Source organism: Enhydra lutris, unplaced genomic scaffold (genome assembly GCF_002288905.1).
Source record: "Enhydra lutris kenyoni isolate GAN:26980312 unplaced genomic scaffold, ASM228890v2 scaffoldscaffold58, whole genome shotgun sequence".
Classification (NCBI taxonomy): domain Eukaryota; kingdom Metazoa; phylum Chordata; class Mammalia; order Carnivora; family Mustelidae; genus Enhydra; species Enhydra lutris.
In genome coordinates this window covers 12,854,987-12,876,517 of record NW_019154142.1, presented here as the reverse complement: position 1 = coordinate 12,876,517, position 21,531 = coordinate 12,854,987, and the positions used below count along the sequence as shown (strand labels likewise).

Sequence of the window (21,531 nt, the reverse complement as noted above, 5' to 3'; positions counted from 1 at the left end):
AAAATACCAGAGATGGGGTGGCACATAAACAGCAGAAATTTATTTTTCACAGTTCTGTAAACTGGAAGTCCATGATCTGAGTGCCAGCTGACTCCCTGTAGTAAGACTTGCTTCTTGTTTAATAGACAACCATCTTTTCACTGTGTCCTCACATGGCAGAATGGTCAGGGATCTCTCCGGAGTCCCTTTTATAAAAGCGCTAATCTCATTCATGAGGGCACCATCTAATGACTAATGGGGCCCTACCTCCAAATACCATCATATTGAAGATTAGGTTTCAGTATAGGAATTTAGATGGTCACAAACATTCAGACCATGGTATCGGGGAGTTGAGAGGAGAAAGAGACTGAGAGAGATTTGAAAATGCTACCTGCTGAACTGAACATGGAGGAAAGGGCCACAAGCCAAGGAAAGCAGATGACATCTTGGAGTTAGTTTAGAATGCAAGGAAACAAATTCTTTCCTAGAGGTCAAAGAAGGATTGCAGCCTTGCAGACATATCACTTTTAGAACTTCTGACCCTTAAAACTATCAGATAATTCATTTGTATTTTTTGAAGCCACTAAATTTGTGTTTTTTTTTTTTTTTTAAGATTTTATTTCTTTAATAGAGAGAGAGAGTGCACACACTCACAGGAGTGGGGTGAGGGGCAGAGAGAGAGGGAGCAGCAGGCTCCCTGCTGAGCAAGGAATCAGTGTGGGGCTCAGTCCCAGAACCCCAGGATCATAACCTGAGCCCAAGGCAGATGCTTAACCAACTGAGCCATCTAGGTGTCCTGAGATGATTTGTTATAACAGAAACAGGAAACTATACAAAAGGAAAAAAAAAAACAAACATATTAACTTGTTTTAATTACATCAATGTGTTTTTTGAAATGAAGGTGAAAACAGCTATTCACTGGGCCATCACAGTAAGAAATAATAACATTATAATTTTTCTGAGCCTTGACTTCTGAAAATTTTTTATTGATTGGTCACAACTGATCTTCATATATTCATATTTAATAAATAGCATAGCCATATTTACTTGTCAATTTGGCTTTACTCATAAATTTAATTAGTTTTAATTGTGAAAAATTTCTTTCAAATGAACATATATACAATGGTTAGAAAGTTAGGCATAGATTTATGGAAATCTAATTTCATGAGCAATTCCAGAAATTACAATACTATAAATGTCTTTGTTTCTTTGAGATCATTGCTAGCAACTTTCAAATGTCTGGGAAATCCAAAACTTTTCCACCATAATGACTTCACCAAAAAATTTCTACACTAAATTTTACTATATCTGGTAAAGTTTTCTCAAATTTATCATGTAGTTCAAAGTAGTTTGGACTGGTTTTGAGAGAGCTTTGAGACACTACCTCCTATTAAACTGCATATTGCTATATATATATATTTTTAAGGTTTTATTTATTCATCTGAGAGACAGAGAGAGCACAAGCAGAGAGAGAGGGAGAAGTAGATTCTCCCCTGAGCTGGGAGCCCAACCTGGGGCTCAATCCCAGGACCTGGAGATCATGACCTGAGCAAAGGCAGATGCTTAACCATCTGAACCACCCAGGCACCCCAACATATTTCTATATATATATATTGTAGACCCAAATAATGATTCCGTATTCACTGTAGAAGTAAAAACAAGCAAACAAAAAAATACACAAAAGCTTGGATTCTTACTCCCCAGTTATGCAAGTGTAGCTGAGATCACCTGTTGCGGAGGGTGGGGGTAAACTATATAAAGGACATTTTCCAAATTAGTTTCTAAGTGGAATACAATGTTTATGAAAGATTATGAAATTAAATGTATGTTAATTCAAAGCTTAATAAAAGCTGTGTTATTAAAACTCAACAGTAATAATTTAGAATTTAGATGTACAGAAGATATTTTTGAGGTGGAATATTTTTATTTTTGACATGTTTGCCTTGTTAGTGTGTGTAATAGTGGATGTTATTGTTGTTTTTAAATTCTGCACACAAAATGAACACCTTTATTGCCTGAACCAGGGAAAACCCTCCCAAACAAAGCCTTGTTGTTGTTATTCCAATGTATGTATTAATTCAGAAGTTTTATAATTAACTCCAATATATGATAAATATTTATTAATGGTTGAGTATTCTTAATTATTACTTGAGGAGCAAGGTTTTTTGTTAATGGAGTGCTCCAACTGTGGCATTCGCCATGGTTAGGTCTGGTATGATTCTTTCCCTCGGTAAGAATTGCATAATGAACACAAAAACTTCATGAGTTCATGTGCCATTTATTTGGAATTTTTGATGAGTGACTCTTTGCCATTTTTTCAAGTATACTCATTTATGAATTGGAGTATAAAGCAAATTTATATTTTAGACTATAGACTGATAATGTGCTATTAGAAAGTATCATCATTTGCAACAGTCTTGCAATTCCCTAGAGGGTATTATGCTAAGTGAAGTAAGTCAGACAGAGAAAAACAAATACTGTGTGATTTCACTTATATATGGAATCTAAAAATCAAAATGGAGAAGGAAAACAAAAGAGAAACAGACTTATAGATACACAAAACAAACATACCAAAAGAAGTTTTCAGTCCCACCCTACCCCTGACACTCTTTAAAAAAAGATAGAGGCTTATTAATAAAATATAAAACAATTCAAAATATTGATAGATATATAAGCTATATTTTAATGTACCTTTTTAAGTTGAGGAAAATACCAGGCATAGCACCTAGAATTTCTATTTCCTCTAATTTTAAGCTTATCTTATAGATAAGATGAAAAAAAAAATTAAACTATAAACCTTAGGATGTAGATTTTTTTTCCGTTATCTGTTCAACTTAGCTGATCAGATCAACTTTTGTCTTTCTGAAGAAACCTGAGTTATTGTGGAAAATATCCATTGATATTGGCAAGGGCAATGCATGAGATATGTAGTATTATATATCTAAGTGGAATCATTTTTTGTAGTGTATAGATTAATGGGGTATAGTAGCATGTTAGTGTTTTCATCAAAGTAATTTTTTTTAATTAGGCAATAGCACATGATCAATTTCTAACTTTTGTAAGGACATTCTTGGAATTTGAATGTAAAATTATCAGTACATAGGAATAAAAATTTTAAAAATCTGAAAAATTACTATGATACAGAAAAATGAAAGACCAAGACTATTTTAGCACATTCTTCTTTACTTTCACTGCCAAATATTAATTTAAATGTATTAACCTCTCATTATCACCAAAGGTTATTTAATGCATGTAGCATATATTTTATTTTTAGCCTAACTCTGAATGAGATAAATTTGAAAACAGTAATGTAAAGGAATAATATTCAAATCAATCACCTGGAGGTATTGCAATATATTTCTTGTTTTTCTTACTCAGAGAACTTGTCTTCACTTTGACCTGATAACATTAAGTTCTTTAACAAATTATATTTTATTCATTCATAACATGGCATAAAATCAAAATTATTTTGAGACTCAGTCTGTTATGAGTGAGTCTTAACTCTCTTATATAACTTCATTAAAGAAGTATAATCTAGAAAGAGGCATCTCATACTTCACTTCCTTAAATACTTGACTTCTGAGGAAAAGATTCCAGGCAGTAATTTATGATTTGCTCTATCATTACCTCTACTAGAAATATGGCTTTGTGAATTATTTATATTTATTTAGTCATTAGTAAACACAAGGACATGTAACTCTAGTACTTGAATGAGAATCTGACTTGCCATAAACTTTCAACCAATATCATAATCTATATTTTTCAATGAGTTAATTAACATTTGCCTTTTGTGTCGTTGCTGTTCAAGCATATTGAAGATTATTTGTAATACAACATATTAGTTTCAAAATTTTGTTTAATCACAAACAAAAAAAATGCATTCAGGTGTGAAAAAATTATTATTTGAGGCTCTTGTTCTTTTGCAGTAAAAGTTAATGAGATAAATATATTCACAGCAGAGGACTATGGGCTCAAGTTCTGTGAATTCAGATCAGTACCAGAAATTCCCCAGGATTTTGAGTTTGTATTCTGCAGGAGCGATAGTCCATAGTGAAAATTTCATCTTTACTAATACTGTAAATGTGATTAAAGAGAAGAAATCCTTTTGCTTTTATTGTTGTTCAGATTGCCAGATATTGTCATGGAGGCACATGAGGTTAGTGGAGAAGGTTAAAATGGAAAATACTTTGTCTTTTTTGGAATGGGAAATCAGAAATATTTCAAAAATTGTGTATATTTTCCTTAACCCCCCCAAAGCCCATGCAGTTTCTTGTTAGCCTGCTAGGCTTCTCCAACGTGACTCATCTAGGGGCCTGCCATCACCATTCATCATTCTGAGTATGATGAGAACTGCCCAAAGTGTGTTGTGAAATCGCCGAATGACTCCAATATAAGCTATTTAATTAAGGAAGCTCTGTTTACACAAAAATAACTTTAGTGGAACAATCAACAATGATGTGAAGGTAAATGCTAAATAAGCATAAGCTGGCTTAATTAAGCTTGGGGTGACATTCTATCCCTTTCTGTTTTCCTGACTGCAGCAGTGTTATTTCAACGTGATATGTAGGGTATGGGAGATTTTTGAAGCTGTAGGTGTTCTTACTCTTAACGGAACTTCCTATTTCATTAAAAGAATTTGAAAAAAAGAAAAAAAAAACCTCTAGATGAGGTAAAGCATAAAAGCAAATCACTGCAGTTTTCACTAGGGAATATTTAAAATGTGTGAGCAGTTGCCGTCTCTTGCCTTTTAATTCACCATAGGTAATAATCTATTTATCTGAAAAGGGAGCATTTCTGCTTAATGGCATTTTCTATTGCATTACCTCCCTTCTTACTGCCCAGACTAAAAGCCTTCTTGGCTTCTCTCTTTCGAATGGTGAGTGCACATTGCACTTTGAGGACTAGGCAGACTCAGCGGTCCATGAGTTGGTAGGAAAGCAACAGTCTAGAAAAAATCCATTATGGCCAGTTGGGGTTATTTTGCTTTGCTATGTTCAATTTGGTAGAAATATTGTAAAGTGACTGAAGGGTGTCATTAAAACTATTTCTATTTTTAACAACAAGCTAGTGGCGTGCTTCATTCGCTAGTTCCTCATCAGTTTAATAACAGATGAAATATGTGTCAGCTGATGGGGGATAGAGGGATTGTGTTCATTTTCTATGTATACTGTTGATGCTAAAAATTTTCTATAATACCGTTTGTTCCCATTTTACTTGTTGGGTTAAATCAATAGTAATTTTCATGCAGTCAGTGAATAATTATTTCTGTAAATGAAATGTAAATTAACTTAGTCATATCATAATTATACAACCTACTGACATATGTAATACATGAAGAATATAAAGCAGAAATATAAAAATGAAGTAGAGATTAATGTAAAGTGGATATATTTATAGTGATTTTTGATACTAAGGTTAGACTTAAAGAAAATTTTTTAAAAGATTTATTTATTTATTTTTGAGAGAGAAAGAGAACAGAGAGGGGCAGAAGGAGAGAATCTTTTGGCAAACCCCCTACTGAGCAGGGAGCCAATGCAGGACTTGATCCCACAACCTATGAGATCATGACCTAGGCTAAAACCTAGAATCAGATGCTTAATGATTGAGCCACCCAGGCACCCCTAAAGATAATTTTATCACACACAAAATTATTATATATATTTTATTTCTGTTGTATTTACTTATTTAATTATAAATGTTAGGATATATTCTTATTTCATAATAGGATTTTCAAGTTACCTTTATAAACTGTTCTATAACATTTTATGTTAATGAATACAAAATAGCAGTAGTCCTATGAATGATTCTCAAGTAACATTAATCTCCTTATAATGCTCTTATAAATAATTAGTCTAAGGTAAAAAATGTTGCGACTTCTTTATGAAAGAAGTAGACTACCTTGACATGTGAACAATGTGAAATTTCTTTCTTCACTTCCCTCTTCTAATGTTAAATCCATGAGATCTCACTGCTTCTTTATTTCTTGTTCTTTGATGAAGTGAGAGATATAGAATCGGTACTAGGGGAGGCATGTTGTTTGTTTAAGGCAGATGCCAGTGTTTATAAAAATAGAAATCAGTATGAGAAGCATGTTTTTTCCCTGTTTTGCTCACCATCCATTTCTAGAATTCCCAATTCATCACATAATAAGTACTGTAATATTCATCATTATAGACGCATAAAATAGCCAGCCTTCAGTTCTTCAGCTTTACTGAAATGAATGAATACATTTGTCTTCATTAGTTGAACATAATGCACAAAAATTGATGCAAATTATTCATCTTTCTGCAGGTCAAACCTTCCATTAAAATGCATTCTATTTTTTCATTGCATAAGCAGCATAATTTTAATGTTGGTGAAGTGATTTTGCAAGGCTAAATCAAGATCTAATAATTTTCAGATCCCGAATTAAACAAAAAAAGGTCAAATTATACTTGTATAAGTTGTATATCCCTGGCATATTGTTAAAGTCTAGATTTCATGTCATTGAAAACAGATGAGAGTCTCAGTAAGCTATGCCTGTTCCACAGACATCCTCAATAGACCCCGCGTGCTAGAATCTAGGAAGCTTCCAGGGGTAATTTGATGATTTATAAGCAACAGTGTGAGCCATCCTCATTAATATTGCAAATGCTGACCAAATGGTGCCCAACCAATGCATGAATGGATAATTTTTATAAAAGCAGAATTAGTTCTCATAGGTTTTATGTGCAAGATCATTTCATTCATTTGGTTGGTGTCTTATTCTGATTAGTCCAAGGTCATGGGTTCAAACTCTATTATGGGTTAGTTAACCAGACTGACTATGCCAGATTGTTATCCTTTGGTTAGTAGGACTGAGTAAGATCAATGAATCACTTTTATTAGAAAAAAGAAAAAGTACAAGCACAGAGGTGAAATGTGTAAATACTAAATTCCAAAGATGACTGCCTTGCATTTGCTGGCTTTCATGTGAAAGGCGTTTTCTTTGCATGCTTTATAGAATGTGTGGACTTTTAGTCAGATGACTTATATACAAATTCTCATTTCACCTGAGTGTTGCTGGTGTCTTGGTTGAAGTTACTGAGCCTCTCTAAGACTCAGCATCCTTTTCTATAAGTGGAAGAATCACGTTTACACGATTGGGGTGTAGTAAGGATTAAATATATTATATTTATAGTATTTGCATCAGAAAATATGTACCACAGAGAATTACTAAGGATATATCTGTGGTTTTTAACTTATTTGTATCTTACTTTTATACCCTCTATTCTCTAAATATCCAATGTGTGTGTGTGGTTTTTTGTTGTTTTTATTGCAGTGAAAACTCAAGGATAGGACTCATGTGGCATTGTCCATCATTATATGCCTGGAATCTAGCACCTGTGCTACGTGGTATCTATGAGTGTCATATAGTAAAGAAAACACAAACAAACAAACAAAAACAACAACAAAAACACATGATTCTGACATGGTCCTTGCCCCCAGGGCATTCATATCATCATCTAGGAAGGAAAGAAGTATGGAAAAACATTAGAATATGATACACCAAATATTGTTTTAGAATATTTGCATGTGTTATGGCACCAAAGAAGAGGGATCCTGTATATATCTATGGTACTCAAGAAAAAGTGTGCAAATATAGGGAAGAGTGAGCAGAAGTTTATCTGAATTAGGGGAAGTTCAGCCAGAAAATTGGAGGAAGTGTGAAAATGGGGCTCTCCAGGCAATGGGAGGTACAACTAGTGTATTGTAGTTTAGCTGTAAGTAGAAGAGGTAAAATCAGAGAGGAAGCCTGTGATAGATTGAAGAAGTGGATTTCATGACACATTTAGGAGTGGATATTTTATTCTATAGCTCTGAAAGAGCTATACCACTGAACCACTGAAAAATTTTAAAAAGGAAATGATATTCCTAGATTTCCAATGTGGAAAGATTACAAAGTATCAGGGAGAATGGATCATTTTTATCTGTTATTTACTATTCTGTGATTAAAATGTTGGTAATTAGATTTCAAGATAAGATTACTCTTCTATTTCTGTGATTCTCATTAATGGATTTCTTATAGTCCTATCAAATTGAAGGCTTTTGATGGGAGATCTTCAAAAGAAAATGCAAAGAGGGAGACAATATACCCAATTTAGCTATTATCTAATAGGAAGTATGAAGTGGGCCCCATGAAAGTGTTTAGTTGCTACATATATTAAATGCTTCATTTGAAATAAATGTAATATAATTATCACATATAGATTAAAGAGCTAGACATAGTTTGGATTCATAAAAAATAACTAAAGATAACATTACAAACATAAATGATCAATTTATTTAGTAATTAATACATTCTTTCATTTATGCGTGTGTTCATTTAACAAATATGGTGTTCTTACTCTGTCTCAGGTATTATACCTGTCCTTATGAAATTTATAGCTTGGGGACACCTGGGTGGCTCAGTGGGTTAAGCTTCTGCCTTCGGCTCAGGTCATGATCTCAAGGTCCTGGGATGGAGCTCTGCATCTGGCTCTCTGCTCAGTGGGGAGCCTGCTTCCTCCTCTCTCTCTGCCTGCCTCCCTGCCTACTTGTGATCTCTCTCTGTCGAATAATAAATAAAATTTAAAAAAAAGAAATTTATAGCTTGTTAGGGTCAATGGGCATTAAACAATCACAGAAGTTATTTTTTAGTTACAAACGGAAACAAGTTCTAAGAGAAAATGAACAATGATGCTATGGTACTGTATAAGAACATTACTGATTCAATAAAAATATAAATCTGCAGATACAGCAATATAAAATTAAATCTGAAATGTAAATGTAAAATTTGTCCTAGCACTTCTTAAGAACAAATATGGGAGGGAATGTGTTCTTTGAGGCAATAAAACCCGTCTTCTACTGAGGCAAAAGCTCTAAGAGAGTGTGATTTGGTTCTATCTGTATTGGAAGATTTTATCATGGAAAGAATGGTAAAAAGAGATACAGCTCTAAAAGCACCTGAAATTTATTGTGTATTTATGGCAACCTTGCACTCATCTCGTCATAGGAAGCAGGGAGCCATTTCGTAAAATTTAACATTGCCAGCAGCACAGTAATTTAAGAATGGAAGTTGAGGGTTCCAGCAGACACCCTCAGATCTTTTGGGCTAAACAGTCTTTTACCTATTAAAGGAAACTGCTGACTGGTGATTAAATGCAAGGACTGCATAAGAATTTATAAACTTTTTTGTTGCCCTAACTTATGGGTTTTTGGCAACTTGTAAAAAAAATTTTTTTAAACATAATAATCCTGCTCTGTCAGTATGCACTTCATTTTTAAATAACCAAAGAAAATCTCATTGTGAGCAAGAATAAAAAAGAACCAATAATCGGAGATTGTATAGTAAAAATCAAAAGGTTAAATTCAGCTCTAAGAAGTACTTGGCATATCCTGCAAGATCTTCTCAAAAAATGATTTATTTGCCAATATTTTAATGTAGAGAATTTTAGGCAACATGGTTCATGTGTTCTCACAAAAAATGAAATAAAATATCTGGTAGCCCTGTGTTGAAATTTTAAAAGTGGAACTAAAGGTTATCCCACTGTGGATGTTATAATTTTTCAGATATTTTTGTCAAAAGTGCTTCTTCATTCATTTGTGGCTATCTGTCTGTCCCTTAAGCATTTGAGGATTGACTTTTAGGTGCAAGAGTACGTGTTATAATAGACATATTTACAATTTCCTCAGTAGTTCTCCAATCAATCTCAGAGTCCTCTTGCAAAAATACACATCTTCCTCGGAGGCAGCTTTTCTCATAGCCGCTCAGTGCTCTCAGGGTTCCTCACTTGCCAGCATATGAATTGAAGCTGGGTTGGGGTCTGGGCAAAACGCAATCTGTATCTATCTAGCTAGTGGCTGTTCACTTCATTGGAGCTAGGCCCATGGCTGTTCATGTCACAAGGAGGATGAAAGATGTTTTGTTCTTTGCTCTCAACGTGTCCTTGAGATTTTTCAACGAGATGAAATTTCAGCCCATCTTGGAATTCAACTAGTATCTGTATAGAAATGTTTCCCCAGGATTATCAAATGATGTACCAAAGAAGTAATAATTTGTTGTTGAATTGCTGTTTCTTTAACAAAAATAATTACTTGAACTAAATCAAAGACAAAATGACAAGGATTTACTGTCACCAATTATTTCCTATATTATTTTATCTTGTTAAAACCTCAAAATGAGGTATATTAACTTTGTAGCTTTGATTTAAACCAAATTCCATACACACACTACTATATTTATATTGGAAAACAACTTTGGGGAGGTTTGCTAGCAATGGGAAATTTTTATGCTTACTGTTAAGTGCTAGAATTAGGAAGCTCAGCCAAGCAAGAAATCAAGGTGTATCTATCATTTGTTGAAAAGTGGGATGCTTCTGTTTGTCTGTTTCTTATTTTAAGAATGTAGGGGAGAATATTGTATTTGAAGATATTAGAATAAACATTCTAATGCAGTTTAATGGTTATGGTGGGTTGGCAATAAAATAATATTCTTTCAGTATTGTTCGGGATGAGAAATAAGCTGACCCAAAATAATACTTAGCTGAAAAAAAAATACTACTTAGCTGTATCAAGAATTTTCCATTTTGAAGTCTACTTTTCAAGTCACTATCACCCCAAATTTTGCTTTCTATTGTACTTCTAAAAGAGAAGCCACATTTTATATTTGTCACATGTGGCCATAAGTACTATTTTCACAAGTACTATCAGCACAAAATTTGCTTCAGCTGCTGTATTTCCAATTAAAAGGTATATTTGATGAACTGCAATTCTGCTTTAGGGGATTTTTCCCCTTGATCAAATATTTATTTTACAGAGAATATGCATGGTTAATCAGAATGGTAATTCAAAGTAAGAGCGACCTTGAAGCTGGTGTTAGGTTAGATGCAGTGAATTAATGAAAACTGGATAGCCCAACAGATGGCCTTAATTTATGGTTTTGAAATACACGTCTGACAAACAAAAAGGACTAGGTTGTTACTCTTCCATTATGGTAAGAATGCCTCAGTCAGATATGCTCCTCACAATATGAAACACTTGTTGAGAGCTTATTTTGTGAAAAAATATTCAGAACTGAGAATCATGTAAAAAATATTGAGATGATAGATGATAGAGATAAATGATAGATATACATGGATAAACATCATCTATTCCAGAGTTTATAATGTACATAAGAAAATAAGTCACATCCTAAAAGGTAAATAATAGTAATGATAATACTAGATGACCTAGACTGAGTGTCCAGTTAGTGATCAAGGTAGAAGGTAAACTGAGCAAGGCTCATCCATTGAGGCCTGAATCTTTTAAACGGATTTTAAAAATTTTAAATTGATTTTTAATTTAATATTTTCATCTGGAGTAGCATATGGAAGAGAGTACAACAAAGAAGCCAAAAAGCAGAAACTCTTCTATTATCATGAGGAATTAGTTGTATAATGGAAATAAAATATTGAGCTCTAAATATAGAAATGGATAATGTTTCTTTTAAGGAAAACTGGAAAAATGTACAGAAGCCATATACCTACACATTTCTTCTGAGTAAGATTAAGGATTATGTTAAAGAAATAGCCATCCCTGGATTAGGTAGACCATCCCTCCAACTTTTTCATCAGGTTACTTACTTTCTATGATTCCCCTTGTCTTTCTGCTTTTAGCGTGACTTTTCTTTCTAAGAGAATGTTGCTATGTTGGTCTTGTTATATTAAACAAGTTAAAACAAAATATACAGTGGTGTCCCTTATGAGGCAGTAAAGTTTCTTGATGAAGTTTTTAATCACTCTTAACAAAGATAAAGTTTTAGTATAAGTCCCAGTAGATATATTTAAGTAAAAAAAAAACCAAAAAAACAAAAAAACCAAAAAAACAAAAAAAAACCGCAGGAAATACTGATCTTAACCATGCAGTGTACACAGCTAAAATTGTTCTCCACAGATAAAAATATTTTCTTTTCCTATTACTGTGGCACTATGTGTGAGGGTAATATTTCTGAGAGTTTCAGATTTTTGCATATATGATTTTATGCATTATCAAAAGTTACTGCTGCCTTGAATGACACTGTTCTGTGAAATTTTTTGCAAAAGCTTTACTAGTTTTTTTTTTTTAAATTGTGACATTTTGTAAAGGCAGGAAATGGATTAAAAACGAACATGTTAAATGTATTTTTCAAAAAAGCAATAATTTTAAATGTACAGAAATTATCCTAACCTTTAATACTGGTGAGAACAACAGTTTACTTAATACAGTAATGGATCAGCGCAGTTTTTTGGAGGAAATGGGCTTCTGATAAAAAGATCTGTTTAAACACATGCGCGTGCACGCACACAAACCCTGAAGTGTGATTTTCCTGTTCTAATGATTTGTTGAATTATTATTATATTGTTATTATTGTTGATGTTGTTATTAGCTAATGTTTGGTTCTGGATTCTACTTGTTACTGAATTTAAATTAGTTGAGGTTCCGGTTACTTTGCAACACTTGCAAACAGTGGGATGTAACTGGGTGGCTTCTCAATACATATGGAGGTACACACCTGTATGTGTATACATGTTTTACTTACTTTTTCCTGACACTCTTACAACAGGTATGTACCGGAACGATCTGTCGTGTCAGCATAGTTAGGAACGTCCACGCCGATTGTATACAAGCGGCTGTAATCTACTATTCTGCATTTTGAGCAAAGTTGCAAAATTTGAAAATTAGTATCTTTCTGTAAACAAAAGAACTTATGAATGAGGAGATGCAGAAAAATGGAATTTGCAGTATAGTGTTTTAGGAAAGAAGATGAAACTTTAGATATAGGCTATTTCTGGGTGGGAAAAAGAGGTAACACCAGTCCCTTGGGATAGGTGTTGAAAGATGCATGTCGTTGAGTTTTATTCTATGCTTTTGGGCAACTAATTAGAAAAGTTATTACTTATCATATAACAGCTAATTCAGATGAATATCTGCCCCCATCAACATAAATACTAAATTTCATTTATACAGTTACCTCCACCGGAGAGAACATTTCCCCCCCCAAAAATAAAATAATAAATAAACTAAAACAAAACAAACCAAACAAACAAAAAAAAACCCAAAAAATTTACAGTGTATTACCATGATGATTTTTGAAGGATCCAAGTCTGTAGAAGACCGTTATTTCTGTTATTCAGATTAAAGAAAAAATAAGAGTGAGTACCTATCACTTCCAAAGTGTTAGCTACCACTGAGTATAGCCTGTTGATCCTGGGAAACACAACTTTTCCCACAACTTTCCTGAAAAGAGAGATTGCTGGTTTATCAATGTTTTGTTTCAGTGTGGAGTGATTCCTATATATTAGCTAAATATCCTTGTACTTTATCAATTTCTTTTTTAGGTTTCTACTTTGGTTTTACTTAATTTCCAGTGCTCTGAATTTCCTGACTTTTAAAAGGAGATGATTTTATCCTTCAAAATCAGAAACATTACTTTATGTTGTTAATTACTTCTTTCATTAAATTTCTATCCTTGGGGTGCCTGGATGGCTCAGTGGGTTAAGCCTCTGCCTTCGGCTTAGGTCATGATCCCAGGGTCCTGGGATGGAGCCCCGCATCAGTCTCTCTGCTCAGTGGGGAGCCTGCTTCCCCTTCCTCTCTCTCTGCCTGCCTCTCTGCCTACTTGTGATCTCTCTCTTTGTCAAATAAATAAATAAAAATTATTAAAAAAAAAAAAAAAGTAAATTTCTATCCTTGGTCAGTTGTTTTTCTTTACCAAAAATAAATTGGCATGCTCTGGAGCGTTTGAACAAAGCTCTGTCCTCTTCTCATCATGTGAACTTTTAATTATAAAACTCTGGGTTCCTTGAAAGAGTTAACATACCCTCTCTTTTCTTAGGTTCTCCATATAGAGACAAAATCACCATAGCAATTCTTCAGCTGCAAGAGGAAGGCAAGCTGCACATGATGAAGGAGAAGTGGTGGAGAGGCAATGGCTGTCCTGAGGAGGAGAGCAAGGAGGCCAGTGCCCTGGGGGTTCAAAATATTGGTGGCATCTTCATTGTTCTGGCGGCTGGCTTGGTGCTCTCAGTTTTTGTGGCGGTGGGAGAATTTTTATACAAATCCAAAAAAAACGCTCAATTGGAAAAGGTAAATGTCACTTTTTTACAATTTAAAGCAATTGTTGTTATAATAAAACAAACTATTTTTGATCTTTCCAAGCAAGGGTAATGCTTAGAACGGTGACCGCTAATTGTCTTCTGCCAATTGTTAGCTAACGAAGGTTCACAGAAATAATCAGGAACACCCTTGTGATTTTTATTTTAAAAGAATATGTTTAAATTAAAGCCAGCTTCAGAACAAGTGACTATTTCTCCTGTTATTGAGGCCTGAGAAAAAGAGAAACTTCTGCTGCTTGAAGTTCATTGCAGTTAGTTCAATGGAGAAATGCAATTAATGAAGGAAGCAAAAATCGAAAATTGTAACATGAAGGAAAGAATACTTCTCTGTAGATAAAACATGTTTTAAAGTACAATCTGGAAGAAGGTTTCAAGTTAGAAGGTAGATGAGATTTTTATTTGAAAATTTTTAGTCCAATAATTTTCTGCAGTCAAATGCTCTACCACTGAGCTATACCCCCCAGTCCAATAATTTTCTAATTGAAAAAAGAATTGTAACTTGCATGGTGGAAATTACAGTTAATTTTCTAAATTAGTGAATGTGTGGAAATACTGTCGTTCCTTTCTTGCCATTTAATAAATCCTTTATTCCTTGGCACCAGAATCTTTAGAAGAATATTTATAAACCTCAAATATACTGAGACTATGGCATTTTTTTCTCGAGATTTTAATATACTTAGTCTTTTGTACAAATGTCTTTATGTTCCATTCTTGAAAAATTTGTGAATCTCATTCAAATTATATATTTCTAGTGCTATAATTTCTTCAGTTCTATAAATATAAGGGATATTTATAGAAAAATCTCTCAGATGAAAGTACATGAAACTTTTTGTATGTAAATTTATAGCTCTGAACATGAAATACTGCTTTACCATTTTTAAATCTTCTAGCACCTCATTTATTTTTTGTATATAAACATTTCTTTTGTTTTTTTTTAATAAAAAAATTTTGTAGGGCTTAACCTTTAGACCCTGTGTCATAGTGAGATTATATTCTCTTTCATATTTAAGAGGTTTTTGAACTGTTACTGGTAAATATGAAGAGAAAACATATGAAATTAAGGATAATGTCATATATTAATATAAGGTAAATATATTTTGCTAATATTCTTTGAACACGGACAACTTTAAAACTATTTTTGGAAAACAAAAACATTTTCCTCTGTCTTTGGTAATTTAGTTGCAATTAATTCTCCTTTCTGGAATCAAAATTTTGGATACAGTATTTGTATATTTTTACTTGACTATAGTATTTAACACTGAGAAATAATATTTTTATAAATGAGTAGTTTGAAGGTCTCTTTTTGCCCTTGAATGAAATTACCAACTCAAAAGTTTGAAGAATTTAGAAAATCATATGATTTATTTCCCCACAACATTCAAGATGGTTATATCTGATGACTTGGGCTAAATCAAATATTTGTTGCACTGGTGTGATCAACAGTCTCAATATTTTTTAAAATTAACATATAATGTATTATTTGCCCCGGGGTACAGGTGTATGAATCGTCAGGTTTACACACTTCACAGCACTCACCATAGCACATACCCTCCCCAATGTCCGTAACGCAACCACCCTCTCCACCCCCCCTCCCCCCAGTAACTGTCAGTTTGTTTTATAAGATTAATAGTCTTTTATGGTTTGTCCCCCTCCCAATCCCATCTTGTTTCATTTTTTTCCTTCCCTACCCCTCAAACCCCCCACTCTGCCTCTCAAATTCCTCTTATCAGGGAGATATGTTTTTTCTATTATGATCCTTTCTGTAGTGTCAAAATCAGTTTTGAAATCAAATTCAAAGAACGAATCAAAGACAAAAAAACATTAACTCATCAATTTCCATTTTTACTATAATTTGGCAATAAATGTGTCATTTGGTTAGTTAATACTTAAAATGAGTCCAAAAATTACAGAAGGAATTTGGGTTTTCTAATTGGAATCTCAAATCTCCATATGCAATGATTTTCTTTCAGTTAGAGCTCAGTGTTAAAACCAATGAATTACTCTCTTGATACATGTGGTATCCTATTGCCCTTGTCACTTTGTGTCCTAGTCATATGATTTACCTAGGCTGTGTTTTTATGCACAATTAGTCTATAAGTTTTCTGCTAAAAACAAGATAAAACAACCCAAAAACAAAGAATGTAGGGATTTAATTCTCTAAAATAACCTTCTGCATACTTACTATAAAAACCTAGTTTGGTTGAAATTCAGCTTTCTTGAATTTCTATGGACCTGCATGACCTTCTAAAACAATTAGGGAAAGGAAATTAATGTACCTTTCTTGACTGAAGCAGATGAAACGAATAAACAACTATGTTGATATTATGTGAGGATTATTAGTCACATTCTCCAATGCTTTCACACTCTGTCTCCACATAATTTCATAATGAAATCCAAATTCCCGAGCTTAGCAGATGAGGCACGTCAGGATGCCCCTGTCTACCATTATAGTTCAATTTTTTGTTTTTCTCCAATTTGTACCTTTATTCTAGTCAAACTAAATTACTTCCAATTTTCCAAGGTCTTTTAGCTTTTTCAAATCTTCTTCCATTTGACTTAAACAAATCTTGACCATTTTTCTGTCTGGCAAACTCCTACTAGTCATTTTAGACTGTTGTCATTCAAAACTAGGTATCAACTTGCCCAGAAAGCTTTCCTTAATCAATAGATGTAATGGATGTGTGTACAGGACACAGCTAATTCCAGAAGCTGGTGTTGGTATTCATTTCTTATTCCAGTGGAAAAAACTATGATGTGCATCTTACTTTTTTTTTTTTTTTCCACTTAGGTGATTTCAGGTACCATCATCATTTCAAAAACATTTCCTACCCCTTTGAGAAAGTTAGGAAGGCATTTTGTCCATTTTAAACCACATCAATTATTAAGTCTGGATACCTTTTTTTCTGTGAAGCCTATGCACATCTCCATTCTCCCTTAGCACACTATTTTATTGATACTGGTTTCTCTGTGTGGGTGCCTCTCTCCCTATGAGACTCTCAGTTCCTGTAGGACAAAGACATAGCATTGTTGGTTTGTATCTCCAGGGTCCCAAAGGGATGATCTATCTCTATCATCTATTTACTTATTTATATTTTCCTTCTATTTATTCAGATTAATAATGAAGTTGATGCCAGGAAACGATTTAGAAAAGTATATCATAAAGAATAAAAAAGAACTATGTTTCTATATAGTTCAAATGAACTGTGTTTATAAAATAAATTCTTATGGATTTATTAGAAGTGACCCATTTTTATTTATTGTGGTAAGTCCAGTTCTTGGACTCAATTCTTTTTTATTTTTCTTAAGGAAAAGACTTTATTTAGTTGAACTCTATAGTTCGTTTAACACATTACTTAATTTATTAAAATTAACCATAAAATATTCCTAGATTTATCACAGGATATGCATGAGGACATATAAAATTCAGTTTATTTATACTTACAATTGTGACTTTAATTACATTTGTTAAATTTTAAAAGTAGGCAAATATTTGTGATCATTCATTTACTCAAAACTGAATTGAGAACTGAACATGCAAGGAATTATATTTTGCACATTGAATGTAAGCAATGATACATTATTCATAATCCTGGCCCGAATATTCTTTGCTATCTCTCTTCTGTTCTCTTTCTCTATTCTCTTGCTTCTTTCTTTAGGCTATAGTATTACAGGATTTAGAAAAAAATGAAATTTCCCATCTTTATCTAAATAGGCTGCCAGATACAATATTGATGACTATAACTTTTTTATATTTTTGATAATTAGGAGTAGTGTAAGAAAGTATCATTTTTAAATGAAGAAAGGTTAAAACTGAAAGCAGAAGAAAATGCTGAAATACATGGCCCCTGAAACTTCAAAAACTGTAAATTGCATTCCTTTCAGATAACCACAAGATGGTGTATTACAGTTTTGATAATACTTCATGGTTTTTATTTGATGCAAATATTAATACATCAAAGATACATTGCTTTTCATTTATTTGAACTTTTAAAATAAGTAGGTATTTATTTTTCTGATTTTTCCAAAATATAACTTGACCATTTGGAAAGATCCTCAAAATGTTCTTCCATTCTGAATGTGTCTGAAAAAGTAACTAATCAATACTTATATTTTGTAATTGATTTTCTTCTTGCCTTCCTGTTCCCTGATTTAAAAAATATTAGTATTTAAGTTTCATTCAGTAACAATCCAAGAAACTATTATACATCTGAGACAATTGTCAGTGAATTTCAGGTCATGTGGATTTGCTTCAAAGGTCCTATTTCCCCTCGCTAAGTCTACTTAAACTGAAGAAAGCTACTTAAGATACAAAGTTTTGTTTTCTCTGATCATATGTATGATAATATGCTGGTTTTAGAATTTGAAGTGATAGTAATTATTTTAATTTTAACTAAACTATTTTATGACTGAATTATGGTTCAATTCATGTTTAAAATCATTCACCATTTCTTAAATATTTTAACGTGTCCTCTTTTTTAAGATGTACATATTTCTGACTTCTGATTTCCAGAAAGAATAATAATGTAACTTACACAGTTTAATTTTTTGTCTGATTTATATACAGAAATATTTTCTTTCCCTGCAATTGAAAATGGATTTGCTTGTAAAAATGGTTTTTATTGAACAGTTTGAACAAGAATCTCTGAGTTTCCTGACACAGACTTAGCAGCAAACATATTCTTTCTTTTTACTTAAGTTTTAACAATATTTAGTCAAAATGTCTGAGAATTAGAAAAATAGACAATTTATTGCTCAGATATTGAATTTGTATTGATTTGAACTTTCCTTTAAGATGATTGAAGTACATTTTAAGAACTACTTGGTATTGTTGTTTTCCAAGATGTAGTACATTTTAGTCAATGTTGTTATTTGTATTATAGAACACTGGTATGTCATATTCCAAATAATCTCTAAATAATGATGTTTTTCCAGACACTGAAAGTTAAAAAAAAAATTTGAAGGGCACATAGAATGCTCTTCAATCTATAGTTGAATAACAAATATAGAAGGAAGCTATAACTCAAACTAGAAGGACCAGCGAATGAAAATAGTACAATTTGGAGGAAAAACAAAGAAAAAGTCAGAGTGGGTTAGTTTAATGCTGTAAGACTAGGGATCCTGGGTGAAAGATACTTAAAAGGAAAACACTTTTCAAAGCTGGTTGGATCTGTATTTCATGGAACCAGAAGAATGAAAACAGGTTGTCGCTTTCCGAATGCTAAAGAATTTGTTCTATCAGGAGCAATGCTTTTTAAAAGAGACCATTTATTGGACAAGGCATAGGAAGGCAAACATGGTTATAAATCATCAGTAAAGATTTTATTTCAATATTTACCTTTTGCAAGTAATGCCTATCAACAAACCACAGAACAGCTGTGCTTTGGAAAGTTAACTGCATTTAGCTTTTTAGAAGTTAGAATTTCTATTTACAGTATAACAAATTAGCCACAAAGCATGTTGCTATTAGAAATTAAAAGTTGAAAATAGACTTTAGACAAATAGTCCATTTTGTATTATTTTTATGTTACTGCCTTTGTCTAAGAGCAGAGTGTCCCTTAATTTCTACAAATGACCTATATAAGAATTACCTGGATGGTTTTTAAAAATGTTTTTAAATATAAATATCAAATCAGACTTAAAAGTGAGATGCTAATCTTTATGTTATTCACTAATCTAGTTCCAAATCACCTAAAGGATTTTTAAGTCATTAGTGATTAAGCCAGTCTCTATTTATGCACATAAATGATGTTTTAAAATTAAGATTGTAGCTGAATGGATAATAATTTTACTACCTTATTTTTATAAATGACTTAAGAGTTTCTAAAGAATACCATCTCGTTTGAATACAAAGTTACCCCGAGAACGATGCGAATATCATTATCCATATTGTGCACATTAGGATAAGTGTCTCAAGGGTCAAGTGTTTCCCAAAGTCAAAGATGTCTACTTTCACATTTTCGAAGCTATAGCATATTGCACAGAATGGATGTAGAATATTTAACTTTTTTTCCTGATTATTTTTCTTCTTGAAGTTGCATCGATGCAATATGTAGAGTGAGAGTTTGAATTAGATAAACAGATTGTGGGCTTTAATCTTAAGCACTGTCTAGTTATTTCACTTTCCCAGACAATTATGCATGAGTTTTAGAATTAAAAAAAAAAAAAAAAAAAAAGATTTGGGCTCCTTTCTCAACTTTGTTCAACTTTGGATAAAATGACTTAACTTTTCTATACATCTCTTAATATAAACAAATACATGGGTTATGAATACACCATAAAGGAAAGTGTTTTAAAAATTAAGATAGTTAACATACATTGAGTCTTCTGCATATGTCTGGTGTGTAATAAGCAGCTATTGCTAGAATATACTTATTATTCATAAAGCTGATGCATTTTAACTGCTGGATCTTAAAAAGAGAGAGCTTTCCTGGAATTCAACATTAGATATTTGGATGTTATATGTTTTGTTGAAAATTGTATCATTATGACTGCTAGCAAGAAAGTGATGATTAACATTGCTTTTTCTTAAAATGCATTTCATAGCTGTATTGACTAAAGTGGTGTTGAATCTTGTCAGACCTTATTCATTGATTTTTCGAGCTTAAGTAGAGGAAGTGTAAAAATGTATAATGATGCTTCATTTTTCTCTGACTCACTGTATTTGCTAAATGCAATATAAAGATATTCAGTAAACCGTTTCTGTAAGAGTCAAGGTTTCTGAGAATATTTTCATCTTTCGTTAAGTTTATCATTGTAAAATAACCCCTCCTAAAGCATAGGATGCTTTGTCATTTTATTCATTAAAAAATGTATTTCTTTTTGCCCCATATTTTTTTGTCTGATTTATTACTTACTATTCAAAAATTAACATTGATTAAGAAGAGAGTCCAGGTAAAAGTATCCACTGAAATTCAAGTCAGTGTTCAGGAGGCGGGCTGATATAATAAAAGCATTCATAGAATGTTAATCAGGAGGACAGCACTCTTCTTTGAGCTCTGATACCAGTTATATGCATAACCTTGGGTCGATAATGTGACTTCTTGAGTTTGAGTTTCTCTAGCTGTAAAATTAAAGTGATGATGTAATAAGATCACGACCAAACCTGATGGTAAAAGGTCCCGTCTGACAGTGCGCAGCTAATCTAAATAACATTTTTTTCCTCCAAAATGAGAGCCTCTCTGGAACTGAGTATCAAGATCAAAGATGCTATATACATTTTTGACATGAGTGTCTTAACTAGTCATTTTCCATCTCTCATTGCTTCACTGTTACATTCATATAGCCTGAGGTCAATTTATGCTTCTGATGTATAGCTCTTTGATATTTTAAATTTGATATTTTAAAAATCTTGTCATTCAAAAAGAGTATAAATCAAAAGGAATATGTCATATTAAATGACAAGTATTTTCCTCATTTAATA

The 21,531-nt window shown here is 32.7% G+C and overlaps 1 protein-coding gene across 2 annotated transcripts in view; it reads left to right on the top strand.

Moving 5' to 3' along the window:
- Positions 1-21,531, top strand: part of LOC111158270 (glutamate ionotropic receptor kainate type subunit 2) — a 655,816-nt gene that overhangs the window by 628,832 nt on the left and 5,453 nt on the right. For both annotated transcript variants that reach the window (XM_022520192.1, XM_022520193.1), the window contains exon 15: positions 13,832-14,082. In XM_022520192.1, the coding sequence (XP_022375900.1) occupies positions 13,832-14,082 (251 nt within the window). The remainder of the gene's footprint in view (positions 1-13,831; positions 14,083-21,531) is intronic.